The sequence below is a fragment of the Geotrypetes seraphini genome, chromosome 6 (assembly GCF_902459505.1).
Source record: "Geotrypetes seraphini chromosome 6, aGeoSer1.1, whole genome shotgun sequence".
Lineage (NCBI taxonomy): Eukaryota > Metazoa > Chordata > Amphibia > Gymnophiona > Dermophiidae > Geotrypetes > Geotrypetes seraphini.
In genome coordinates, this window is record NC_047089.1 from 243,267,330 (window position 1) to 243,279,803 (window position 12,474).

A 12,474-nucleotide genomic window follows, 5' to 3' on the forward strand; every position below is an offset into this window, starting at 1 on the left:
GTTCCGACTCCTCAGTTTTTTGTACTTCAGACTCCGACTCCAGGTACCCGAAATTTCCTCTGACTCCTCGACTCTGACTCCACAGCACTGGTTAATTTTCAGATCTTTAAAATGGAATGTCAAGTTGAGAGAAATGAGCATTTTCAACACCACCTTCTTTTTGCTTTTAATCAAGGTTCTAAGGCCGCAGAAGCTGCTCGCAACATTTGTGCTGTGTATATAGTGGGTGCTATAGCTGAAAGAATCGCTCGTGATTGGTATGCCAAGTTCAAAAATGGAGTCGGTAGATAAATGTTCCAACTCCGACTCCTCAGTTTTTTGTACTTCTGACTCCGACTCCAGGTACCTGAAATTTCCTCCGATTCGACTCCACAGCCCTGAATGTAAGTGTGTCTTATGAAGAGAAAATACAAATTTGTTAAACCTGCTGCCACATATTTTTCATCCCCTCCCGCATCTTTTTAAACCCCCCCCCACATATTTTTTTTTAAACCCCGCCACTGCTACATCTTTAAAACCCACACACCCGCCCGCTGCCGTTGTACCTGGTGGTCCACCGTATTTCCCGGCCAATGGCACCACAGTCCAGAAGCGCAGAGATCAGGAGCAAGCCCTCCGTGCTCCCACGACAATCTCCGAATGGCTGCAGTCAGCTCGCGCGGGACCTACGAGAACTGACTGCAGACATTCGGAGATCGGCGGGAGCACAGAGGGCTTGCTTCTGATCTCTGCGCTTCTAGCTTGTGCGCCGCTGGCTGGGAAAAATGAGAGCCGTTTAAGGAGGGAGGAATTTAAAAAGGTACCGAAGGGGTATAATTAAAGGTACGGGGGGGATGATTAAAAAAGGTACTGGGGGTACATGGGGGGATAATTTAAGGTACTGGGGGGGGCATGTGGTTGTATGGGGGATGATTTAAGGTACTGGGGGGGGGGCATGTGGTTGTATGGGGGATGATTTAAGGTACTGGGGGGCCCGTGGGGGGATGATTTAAGGTACATTGGGGGAATGATTTAAGGTACTGGGGAGCACATTGTTGTATGGGGGACGATTTAAGGTACTGGGGGGCACGTGGAGGTATGGGGGGATGATTTAAGGTACTGGGGGGTATGGGGCCTGCCTGCCACTAGGCCTGTCTGCTTTATGCCCTGTCCCGGCCTACCACTAGACCACCAGAGAGGGGGGGAAGGGTACAGAGTCTGGCAGGGAGAATTTGGTTCAGAATGTGTTTTTCTCCTCTAAATCTAGGGTGCGTCTTATGGTCAGGTGAGTCTTATGGAGCGAAAAATATGGTAACTAGATAAGCCACTAGAGGAAGAATGGTTTCTGTGGCTCTAGCTAAGACTGAAAAAGGTAGCTTATCTAAGACAACTGATGAGAAGTGCAAATATTGCAATGCTTTTGATATTTCAAAATCAAAACCAGCTTTTAACTTTTCCCATTTAGGGACCGAAACCATTTTCTTACACTAAACTTCACATCTTTTATCATTAATAAGGTTTTTAATTTATCACTAATCCCCAAATCTAAGCAATTAGCACCTACACACTGAGTGGAAACAAGTTGCCCATTTTTTGAATCAATCAAATCAACAACTTTCTTTTTAAAAGGGTTTTCAAAGCCAGAGGCTGTCAAAGTGGAATCCAGATTAGAACAATATTTAGTGATTAATTCACTATCTTAAAAAGAAGATGCTTATTGTTATCAGTATGATCCAACCTAGAATTCAAGGACTGCTTTTTTGCTTGCAAGACTGCTGAACAAGACTGCTGAATAGTAAAATTCTCATAACTCCACACCGTCGTATGATTTCTATGCCACTCCTGTCAGGCTTTCTTTTTAAAGGTACGGGGGGAGGGGCCTTTCCCACACAAATACCTCAGTGAAAGCCACAATTCATGGGGGTTTGATTCGCAAACATGTCATGCAGGTAATTAAACTTTGCACACACACACCCTCCCTGGCTGATTCTTCCCACCAAAGCTCCATCCAACAACTGAAGCTGCAACCAGAGATCTTGAATGCCACTCCCAGCACATCTGCCTCCCCCCTCCTTTTAAAAACCTCCCAGTCCAGCCTGCAGAAGCATACTCCTGCCACATGTGGCCTAAGAGGCTGCTCCCAGCACTGCTCTGTGCTATCTCAGGGTCTTATAGACCAGTCCACAAAGAGGGCTCTCTAATAACTAGATCACTGCTAGAATGCTGAATTTCATTCACGGCACATTGAAATGGGGCTTACATGCTCTCCAGATCAGTATGCAGTAGCTCCCTTCTGCAGCTGAGACTGTCATTAGCAAAATTCATGATTGCTTCACTGCCCCGGAACACCCACCTACAACACTGCCAACAAGAGGGTGTGGACTCAAGCACTGATCCCAGTGCAGTATATGATACCTTGATCTCTTAGCTCCCACACTTCAACCACAACAGCAAAGCCCTACATGATAACAGTAAATGGACAACTAGAAGAGAAGATCAGGAAGTAAAATCTCTGGTGAAGTTTCTCCACGTAACAATTAGTTTACAGGTAATAACATCTAGAACAGTCGCTCAGCCTTGTCCTAAGAACACCCTCCTCCCAGACAATCAAGTTTTTAGGACAATCACAATGAATATTTATTTGGGGAGGCAGTGCATGCAAATCTCTCTCATGCAAATTCATTGCAGTTACCCTGAAAACTTGACTGGCTGGATGTCCCCAAGACAAGTTTGGAAACCTATGGTTTAAAAAGTGGCTTCATGTAATAATGCATTTTGGTAAATTTTAAAAACATGTTTAAAATTTACCAAAATGGGCCTCCCCCCGTGGAATCCTTTTTTAAAATCTGGATTTAGAATCAGAGCAGAAATATAATCTTCTGTAACTGCAAAAGAAACAGGAAACTTTGGAGACTGCGAACCGTCCTTTCTAAACTGAGAAAACAATCTTTGCACATCATGGGATGGAAGCTCGTGCAAAATATGCACGATCAGTAACTCCAGTCGGGCTTCATCTCTGGCAGTATTCAAATCCATGCTAAAAGCTCACTTTTGTTTTTTAGCTGCTTTTAAGACCTAGCTCTTATCCACTTGTAAAGCACTCATATCTATGTCATTCCCTCTATCATCCCTACCCATCCCATTTTTTCTCCATGTAATTCCCTACCTGAACAGCGTGTATAGATTAACTCTGTTTGTCTATCATAATTAGATTGTAAACATTTTTGAGCAGGGACTGTCTCTCCCATGTTCAATGTGCAGCACTGCGTGTGTCTGGTAGCACTATAGCAGAGTGTTTCAAACTTCTTTTTAGCTCCGACACACTAAGGGCTCCTTTTACAAAGCTACGCTAAACCGCCGGCTGCACTAGCCGCTACCACCTCCTCTTGAGCAAGCGGTAGTTTTTTGGCTAGTGCGGGGGTTAGCGCGTGATTAAAAGTCACATGCGCTAAAGCTGCTAACACAGCTTCGTAAAAGTAGCCAATGATTTTGGGGCACATTATAATTGAAATGATAAAATTGCAAAACCAACAAAAAAATGAAATCTGAGATTTATCTAAATTCTTTAAACTATGTATGGGTAATTACAACAATGGTGAACCTAAAGTAGATAGAATAGAATCGGTAATCAATGCAGTGGATTTGTTTGTTTTTTTGTTGTACAAATTAACTCAATAGGTGACAAGCAAGCACACATTTCATCAACCACCATCTGCAGTCGTACCCGTCTTTTTCAATTTAATTTCTGTCAGAGCTGAAAATCCAAGTTCGCAAAGATAAGAAGATCCAAACGGTAACAAAGCTTGGATTGCTTTGTTGCTCAAGTTAGGATAACCATTGCATGGAAAATAAAACTAAAATTATTTGCTTTTAGTTTACAAGGAGCAATCATGTCAAAGAATGATGCTTGTCTGGGCAGTAATTGTATCCTTATGCACACAAGACATTCGTAACACAGACTCTTGCGTATGTGACGTAAATACCATGTATTCTAGCGCAGTGGTTCCCAACCCTGTCCTGGGGGACCACCATACACAGTCGGGTTTTCAGGATAGCCCTAATGAATATGCATGGAGCAGATTTGCATGCCTGGCACCTCCATTATATGCAGATCGCTCTCATGCATATTCATTAAGGCTATCCTGAAAGCCCGACTGGCCTGGTGGTCCCCCAGGACAGGGTTGGGAACCACTGTTCTAGCGTATACTTCTGAAGGGAATTCTTAAAAATAAAGAAAAATTATGGAATCTCTCGTGGCACAGTTTTGAGAGACAATGCGCTATAGAAATAATAAATAGTAGCAGTAGTAGACTCCTATTACCACTAACCAAAGGTTGTTGTGTAAGAGCACGCACACATTCGTAATCCCGTAACTCCGTTGTATGTGAAATTCCACTGGTTACCAATGCAATTTAGGATTAAATTTAAGGTCTTGATGTTAGTACATAGAGCTCTGTATGAGTTACAACTGTTATATCTCTCTAACTTGGTATTGTTTTATGCGTCTAGGCGTTTATTAAGACCTTTGAATGACAACAGAGTAGCTGTTCCCCATATTCCAAAAGCTCATCTTGCCTCAACTAGAAATTGTTCTTTTTTAAAAAAAAATTTAGTCACAATATTGTGGAATAGTTTATCTGTGGAACTGAGGAAGAAAGAATCATTTCAAAATTTTAAAAGACAACTAAATGCATATTTTTTTCAACTGGCCTTTTTAAATGGATGAGATGTAATCGGAACTGCAGTCTGCATTTATATATTTTTAAGTAGGGACTAAGCTGCGATTTTTAGCATACGCAGCATTTTAGTGTGCGCTATGTGGCTAGAACTAACGCCAGCTCAATGCTAGCATTAGCATCTAGCGCGCGCTAAAACTGCTGTCGCAGCTTTGTAAAAGGAGCCCTAAATGTTTTAAACTGGTATCAATTAATAGTTTTTAATTTAACTTTAGTTTTTAGGGGATGGTAAAGGACAGGAGTGTCCAACCTTTTGGCTTCCCTGGGCCACATTGGCCGAAAAAATGTTTCTGGAGCCGCGCAAATGCTGCAGCAAGGCAGAGGAGGGAGCCAGCAAGACGGTAAACACCCAGGGGCAGCAGAGGAAAACACTGCATCGCCCTCGACTGGAGCCGCATAAAATACTTCACGGGGCCGCATGCGGCCCTTGGGCTGCAGGTTGGACACCCCCGGTATAGGATATTATGTATTACAAATCTTCTTGATTTTTCTTCTCTTCTTTTTCTTTCCTATTTTATATATTTGAAAAAGTTATATTGTAAACTGCTTTTGATCCTTTTTGGCTGTATATGCAGTATATAAATATTTTAATAAACATCCAAATGCTAACCCCCTACCTGCACAAAAGCCTTTCAACTGTTTCAACAAAAAGGCCTAGAAAAAAAAAAAAAGTCCTAAGTTGTTGTTTTTTTGTAAAACGCGTCCCTTAAACTCAAACCAGGAAAGTTTGCATGCCAACCCTCAGAGCAGCGCCTGCAACCAGCAGCCTCATTCCCAAGCCTCAGCGGCCGGCGTCATACGTCATCATGCTGCACGCATTCACCACCATTCCTCGCGCTAAAAAGCAGCCGGCAGAGCGGGGGGTCGCGCGCGCCCATGGGGGAGGGGAGGGGCGACGGGCCTGGCTCGAGGCCGCGGGCAGCCTTCAGGGTCCCCGCAGCGGCGCACAAACACATCCGGGCCGACGGGCGAGCGCTCTCTAATTACCTGCTCCGGGTGGCTCCGGCGCGGTGCTGGCGAGGACAAAAAAAGCGGACCGAGGCCGAGAGCTCCGTGAAGGCTGGTGCGAACGGCGGCCGCGCAACCTCGATGCCGGCGCTTCCGCTGCGACGCCTCACGTCGCTCCCACGTCGTGACGCGCCCAGCGTTTGCTTCCGCAGAGGCCGCAAGCACGTCTGCGCACGGACGCCGTGGCAACCCGGAAGAAGGCGTGCGCGGAGGGGTTTTTGACTAGAAACGCGGAAAGAATGCAACAGAAATGTGGAAAGAGTTGCGTATATATAAAGATGCAATAGTACTTACAAAAATATAGATCTTATTACATTTCCCAAAAATCAGTATACAAAATTTATTTTCACTTTATTGCATTATTTATTTAACATTAAAAAAAAAAATTGATGCTTATTGTGAATTGTTAAAGACTCAACTCTTTGATAGGCTTCTCAACTCTTTGATTCTGCTTCATTTTTTCAATCAAGTTCCTTATATTCAACTTGATGTATTTGATCTGTTCTATGTATTACTTCTTTCCCTGCCATGCCGGTGTTTCTGCATTATATTGTAAATGCTTTCTGTCTTTATCTGTTTTTAAGTCCATTATTCTAATTTGTATTTTATCTGGATCCCATGTATTAGCTCACCTTGTTGTGAACCGCCTAGAACTTTTTCGGTATGGCGGTATATAAGAATAAAATTATTATTATTACTAGTCTTTAAGCCCGTTACATTAACGGGTGCTAGAACATATGTGTGTGTGTCTGTCTTTTTTTCTCTCTCTCTCCTTAGCCGCTTTCTTTCTTTCTGCCTTTCTTTTTCCTTGGCTGTCCATCACCACCCCTTGCCTGCTCCCCCTGTCCATTTTCCCTTCCTTTTACCTCCACTGTGTCCACCACCACCCCTTCACTGCTCTCCTTATGCAGCAGCAGCCCTTCTCCCTTTGTTTTACCTCCCCCCTGTCCAGCAGCACCTCTTTCCTTCTCCCCCTGTCCAACATTAGTCCTCCGTTCCTTTTTCTTCACCTCCCCTGTCCATCAGCATCTCTTTCCTTCTCCCCCTGTCCAGCAGTAGGCATCCCTTCCTTTTTTATCCTCCCTCCTCCTTCTTATCCCTATGATACTCTTACCTTGCTCTGCCCCTGATCAGAGGTTCCCGACAGCTGCCCAGTTGCACCCATTGGAAAAGTTCCCACTGCCGCATCCCGCACCCCTCCTGACGCGGCTCCCGCTGTCCTTTTTGTCTGTCTCTGTCCCTGGCCCCCTTTGCCTGTCTGTCTTTCTGTGTATCTCCCTGACCCTGTGTCTTTCTTCTTTCCTTTCTGTCTCCCTTCCTCTCTCTGTCTGTCTGTCCAAAGCAGCATTCCATCCCCCTCCCCCTACACCAGTTCCCTGTGCACCTGCCCCTGTGTCTTTCTTATTTTCTTTGTGTTTCCCTTCCTCTCTCTGTCTGTCCAAAGCAGCATTCCATCCCCCTCCATTTCCCTCCCCCCACACCAGTTCCCTGAGCACTTGCCCCTGTGTATTTCTTATTTTCTTTGTGTTTCCCTTCCTCTCTCTGTCTGTCTGTCCGTCCAAAGCAGCATTCCCTTCCCCTCCATTTCCCTCCCCCCCCCCCACCAGTTCCCTGTGCAGCAGCATTAGCGTTTCCTCTACCCCCCCCCCCCCTTTCCCTTCCCCTTCCCGCGGGCCGGACTACAAAGGTGGTGATTCCAGCAGCGCTTTTATCAGTCTCCACACGCTGCTTCGGGCCCTTCTACTGCCCTGATTTGCTCTGCCGCGTCTCTGATGATGTCATCAGGGACGTGCCAGAGTAAATCAGGGCAGTAGAAGGGCCCGAAGCAGCGTGTGGAGACTGATGTACACGCTGCTGGAATCGCCATTCGGGCCCGCGGGAAAAGAAGGAGGTGGGCGGAAAAGGAGAAACGGAGTTCGTCGGCGGCGGCAGGAGAAACGGAGAACATCGTCTGGCTGCGGTCCGGCTTGTGGAGGCGATAGGCTGGTGACGTATTAGCGTGCATGCGCACTCCTTAGGCCACAGACCTACAGCGCACAGAACATGCAAATAGAAGTGCGCATGCGCGGCTAGCATTTTATTATATAGGATTATTCTTTGAGATTCTGTATGGAATGTTGCTACTTTTTGGGATTCTAGAATCTTGTTACTCTGGGATTCCGGAATCTTGATAGGCTGGTATCTTAATGCATTCTGCTTCATTTTTTCAATCAAGTTCCTTATATTTAACTTGATGTATTTGATCTGTTCTATGTATTACTTCTTTCCCTGCCATGCCGGTATTTTCAGCATTATATTGTAAATGCTTTCTGGCTTTATCTGTTTTTAAGTCCATTATTCTAATTTGTATTTTATCTGTATGCCATGTATTAGCTCACCTTGTTGTGAACCCCCTAGAACTTTTTCAGGATGGCGGTATATAAGAATAAAATTATTATTATTATTATTTTCAACCAATTTATTACAGTAGTAATGGAAGATAGTATGAGATTCCTTGAAGCCAGTTTGATAGTGTAACTTTATTACAGTTAAACACTTTGTAATAGATAACAATGCGCCAAAATATCTATTAGATTCCCTTACCCCGGTCCCGGTTCTCTATTGCAATGCCAGATTTGTCTGTAATAAACGACGGATAATTAAAGACTTATTATTCGATTCATACCCAGGTTTGATGTGTATTACCGAATCATGGATCTCTCAAAATGATATTTGCCCTCGGCTTTAAGAGTCTTTTTTCTCACAGAAATAATAAAAAAGGTGGTGGGCTAGCTCTTTTATTCAAATCATTTTTTAATGTTCAATTACTTGAAAAGGCCAGCAACCCAGAGTTAGAGTACCTGCTGGCATCTGTTAAAGATGAATGCTCCCCTTCTCCACTCGGTATTCTTCTCTTTTACAGACCTCCTATTCCTTGGAATAGATCTTCCCCTTTAATTTTAGAGATGATAGCTAATGCCACAGTGAAATTTCATAGACTTTTGGTGATAGGCGACTTAAATTTACATCTAGAAGACACCACTGACAGAGATGCGTCTGATTTTGTTACTTTTCTCATGTTCACCTTTCACCTCTACTCATGAAAAAGGCCATTCCTTGGATATTGTTAGTTTCTTTGATCATACTCTTCATCAGACTTCAATAGACGACTTAAATTTACATCTAGAAGACACCACTGACAGAGATGCGTCTGATTTTGTTACTTTTCTCATGTTCACCTTTCACCTCTACTCATGAAAAAGGCCATTCCTTGGATATTGTTAGTTTCTTTGATCATACTCTTCATCAGACTTCAATAGATTCTGTCCGCTGGCAATTAGTCCCCTGGACAGACCATTATCTTGGTGAGTTTTCACTTCCCATTTTCATGTCTCCTATTTCGACACAATCAACAAAGAAAACTGTTTCTTTTCGAAAGAAAATTTGTCTAGAACTTTTCTGGTCTCAAGTTCTAACCACTCTCCCTCGCTCTCCTAGGGAAGATTCTATTGATGTAATCTGGCCTAAATGGAATTCCCTTAAAGAATCCACTTATCATTCTTTAGCTCTAGTTACCACTAAATTGATCACTGAAACTCAGAATGCACCATGGTTTTTACCTTCTCATAGAATTTTGAAACGAAAATGCAGAAAGCTAAAAAAGAGATGGAAAAGATCTCGCTCCGATTCGGATAAGTCAATTTGGCGATGTGCACTCAGATCTTACAATCTTGAACTTAAGAAAGCAAGAAAATCTTATTACGGTTGTAAAATAGTTAAGTCTTCTAATCAAAATAGCACACTTTTTAAGCTTTGGCGCTCTTTGACTAATACTGTATCTAAAACTGATCATCCTTCTTCTCCCTCTGCGGAAACTCTAGCCTGTTTCTTTCAAGACAAAATTTCCCTTATCAGACAATCTTTTCCTACATCCAAAATTGAATATTCTTTTATTCATTCCAAAAATTCTATAGATGAAATTCCAACTGATCGTTTTTGGCATTCATTCTCCTCAGTTTCTGAATCCCAAGCCCTTAGATTATGTGAAAGGATGAGTGAATGTAAATGTTTACTGGATCCTCCTTTCCCATCTTACTTATTCATCAATACACCTTCCAAAGCTATTACGTGACTGACTGCTTTACTTAATTTTTCTCTGGAAACAGGTTATTTTTCACACTCTATGGGACAAATAACATTTTCCCCTCTTTAAAAAAAAGATGATCTAGACCAGTGGTCCCCAACCCTGTCCTGGAGGACCACCAGGCCAGTCGGGTTTTCAGGATAGCCCTAATGAATATGCATGAGAGAGATCAGCATATAATGGAGGTGCCAGACATGCAAATCTGCTCCATGCATATTCATTAGGACTATCCTGAAAACCCAACTGGCCTGGAGGTCCTCCAGGACAGGGTTGGGAACCACTGATCTAGACCCTCCTGTTTCTTCTCATTATCGCCCAATTGCTAACATACCCCTACTGACAAAAATGTTAGAGTCAATTGTAGCTAGCCAACTTACTGATTACTTGGAAAAATTCTCTCTACTCCAGCCATTTCAACACGGATTCCGTTCTAACTTTAGCAATGAAATTTTATTGATCTCTCTTCTTTCTAAAATCCAACAAATTCATTTTCAAAATAAATATTCCATTTTATTTCAATTTGATTTATCTGTAGCATTTAACGTGGTTCATCATGACATCTTTCTTCAGCTGCTTTCAGACATAGGTCTCCACCAAGCAGTCTTGGATTGGTTCTCCAAATTCCTTCTGTATCGCTCTTATTCAGTGAATTTTGAAGGTAATACATCCATTTCCTGGCAGTCCCCTTGTGGAGTCCCTCAGCGATCTCCATGTTCTTCAATATTATTTAATCTTTACATGACTACCCTTAATATTTTTAAGTTGTCTACCTGCGAAACTTTACTCACTTATGCAGATGACATTTTTATACTGATAGAGATAGATCCGGATACCATTGATTTAGTATCTAAAGTTAATCTCTGTATACAAGTTTTTTTTTTAATACAAGTTTATTAGGATTTTATATACCGCCTATCAAGGTTATCTAAGCGGTTTTTACAATCAGGTACTCAAGCATTTTTCCCTCTCTGTCCCGGTGGGCTCACAATCTATCTAACGTACCTGGGGCTATGGAGGTGAACATTAACTGGTGGAGCTTGCTCCTGGAAACTGCATTTAAGTGGTAGTCAGCCACTGTTTACAGCAAGCCTAGGATGGGTGGGAAGAGTCTGCCATTTTAAAACTTTACTTTGCAAATAAAAAAGCATTATTTTGTGGACAGCAAATGAATATATTTCCTGATGTCTCTAAACAGACTCAATATAGGAGAAAACAATTCTTGCAGCTTAAGGCTCGGGTCTTAGCTGTGGGAGCTTTATTTTATTTTTTTTAAAAGTTTCCCTTTAATAATAATAATAATAATAACAGTTTATATACCGCAGGACAGTGAAGTTCTATGCGGTTTACAAAGATTAAAAGATGCTACAGATTGAGTAGAATTAACAAAGTTAAGAGCTAGTGATAAACAGCCCTAGAGATCAGATATCGTGGACTAAGATTGTACTGGTCAGTTACCTAAATCTCCTGTTAACTCTAATGAAAAAATTGGTGAGGTTGAGAGTTTGTGATGTAGCACAATATAAATTAAGCCTGATTATTTAAGTATGAATTATATTTTTCCTAATTTAATTATATGACTTCTTTCTGGTGAAAATCAGTCCCAATAATGTGGACTGGAAAATTTAAAATGATTGGTAATTATTTTATTTTTGAATTTTTGCATTTCCTGTATTTGTTATATGAAGACCAACTCTGTATGTGTTCACCTTTCAGCTATATCAGCCTACCACCATATTTTGGAGGGGAAGCCTCTTTCTCAAAATCCTCTGGTTTCCCGGCCACCTCTTCATATGCCACCTTCAGCCTGGGATCTCAACATTGTTTTGGACCAACTGATGAAGGATTCCTTTGAGCCCTTGGGATCCGCTACACTAAAGTTACTTGTCCAATCCATCATCCTCTCCAGATTGGACTATTGCAACTCTATCTACTTAAGCCTAACTAAGAAAAACCTCCACAGACTCCAACGGATTCAGAATGCCGCAGCCAAGCTCATCTTCGCTAAAAGTAAATTTGACCATGTCTCCCCGCTCCTGGCCAAGCTCCACTGGCTTCCGATAATCGCCAGGGTCCACTATAAATGCGCCTGTTAACTTTCAAAATCCTATATGGTATCCTCCCTCCCTTTATCCCTCTTTCTTGGAATTCCTCAAACCCTAATACCACCAGATCCTCCCACAAATTAAAACTATCCTTCCCCTCGCTAAAAGGCATTTCCCACACAGGAAAGCTAGGGATCTCCCTCCACTTCAAAATCACTGAGCTCTGGAACAACCTTACCTCCCCTCTTCGGAACTTGAGCTCTCTCCAAGTTTTCCGCAAACATCTGAAAACCTGGCTTTTCTAAAAAAATGTAAGTCTCCCTCCAACTTAGGAATCGAGGAAACTCTTATATCTTGGCATCCCAAGTCCTCTAAATTTTCTTCACACTTCTACCTCTAACCCTCGGTTGTAGTTCCTTCCTATTTCTCCTACTGTAAACCGCGTCGAGCTCTACGAACGTGGAGATGATGCGGAATACAAACCTAAGGATTAGATTAGATTAGATCCTAATATAGAAAATAGCTTTTTTAGTGGCCCTTACTTCTGCTAGAAGAGTTAGTGAACTGCAGGCTCTGGTTATCTAGG

At 42.5% G+C, this 12,474-nt stretch overlaps 1 protein-coding gene across 2 annotated transcripts in view; it reads right to left on the reverse strand.

Moving 5' to 3' along the window:
• BEND2 (BEN domain containing 2) overlaps positions 1 to 5,906 on the reverse strand; it is a 62,575-nt gene extending 56,669 nt beyond the window's left edge. The window contains exons 1-2 of one of the 2 annotated variants that reach the window (XM_033950403.1): positions 5,455 to 5,502; positions 5,333 to 5,369 (exon numbers count right to left, since the gene is read on the reverse strand). In XM_033950403.1, coding sequence (XP_033806294.1) covers positions 5,333 to 5,369; positions 5,455 to 5,487 — 70 coding nt within the window. In that variant the 5' untranslated portion in view covers positions 5,488 to 5,502. Of the gene's footprint in view, positions 1 to 5,332; positions 5,370 to 5,454; positions 5,503 to 5,702 lie in introns of those variants that run through there. The other variant, XM_033950404.1, reaches the window with a different exon arrangement.
• Between the last annotated feature and the right edge of the window lie 6,568 nt (positions 5,907 to 12,474).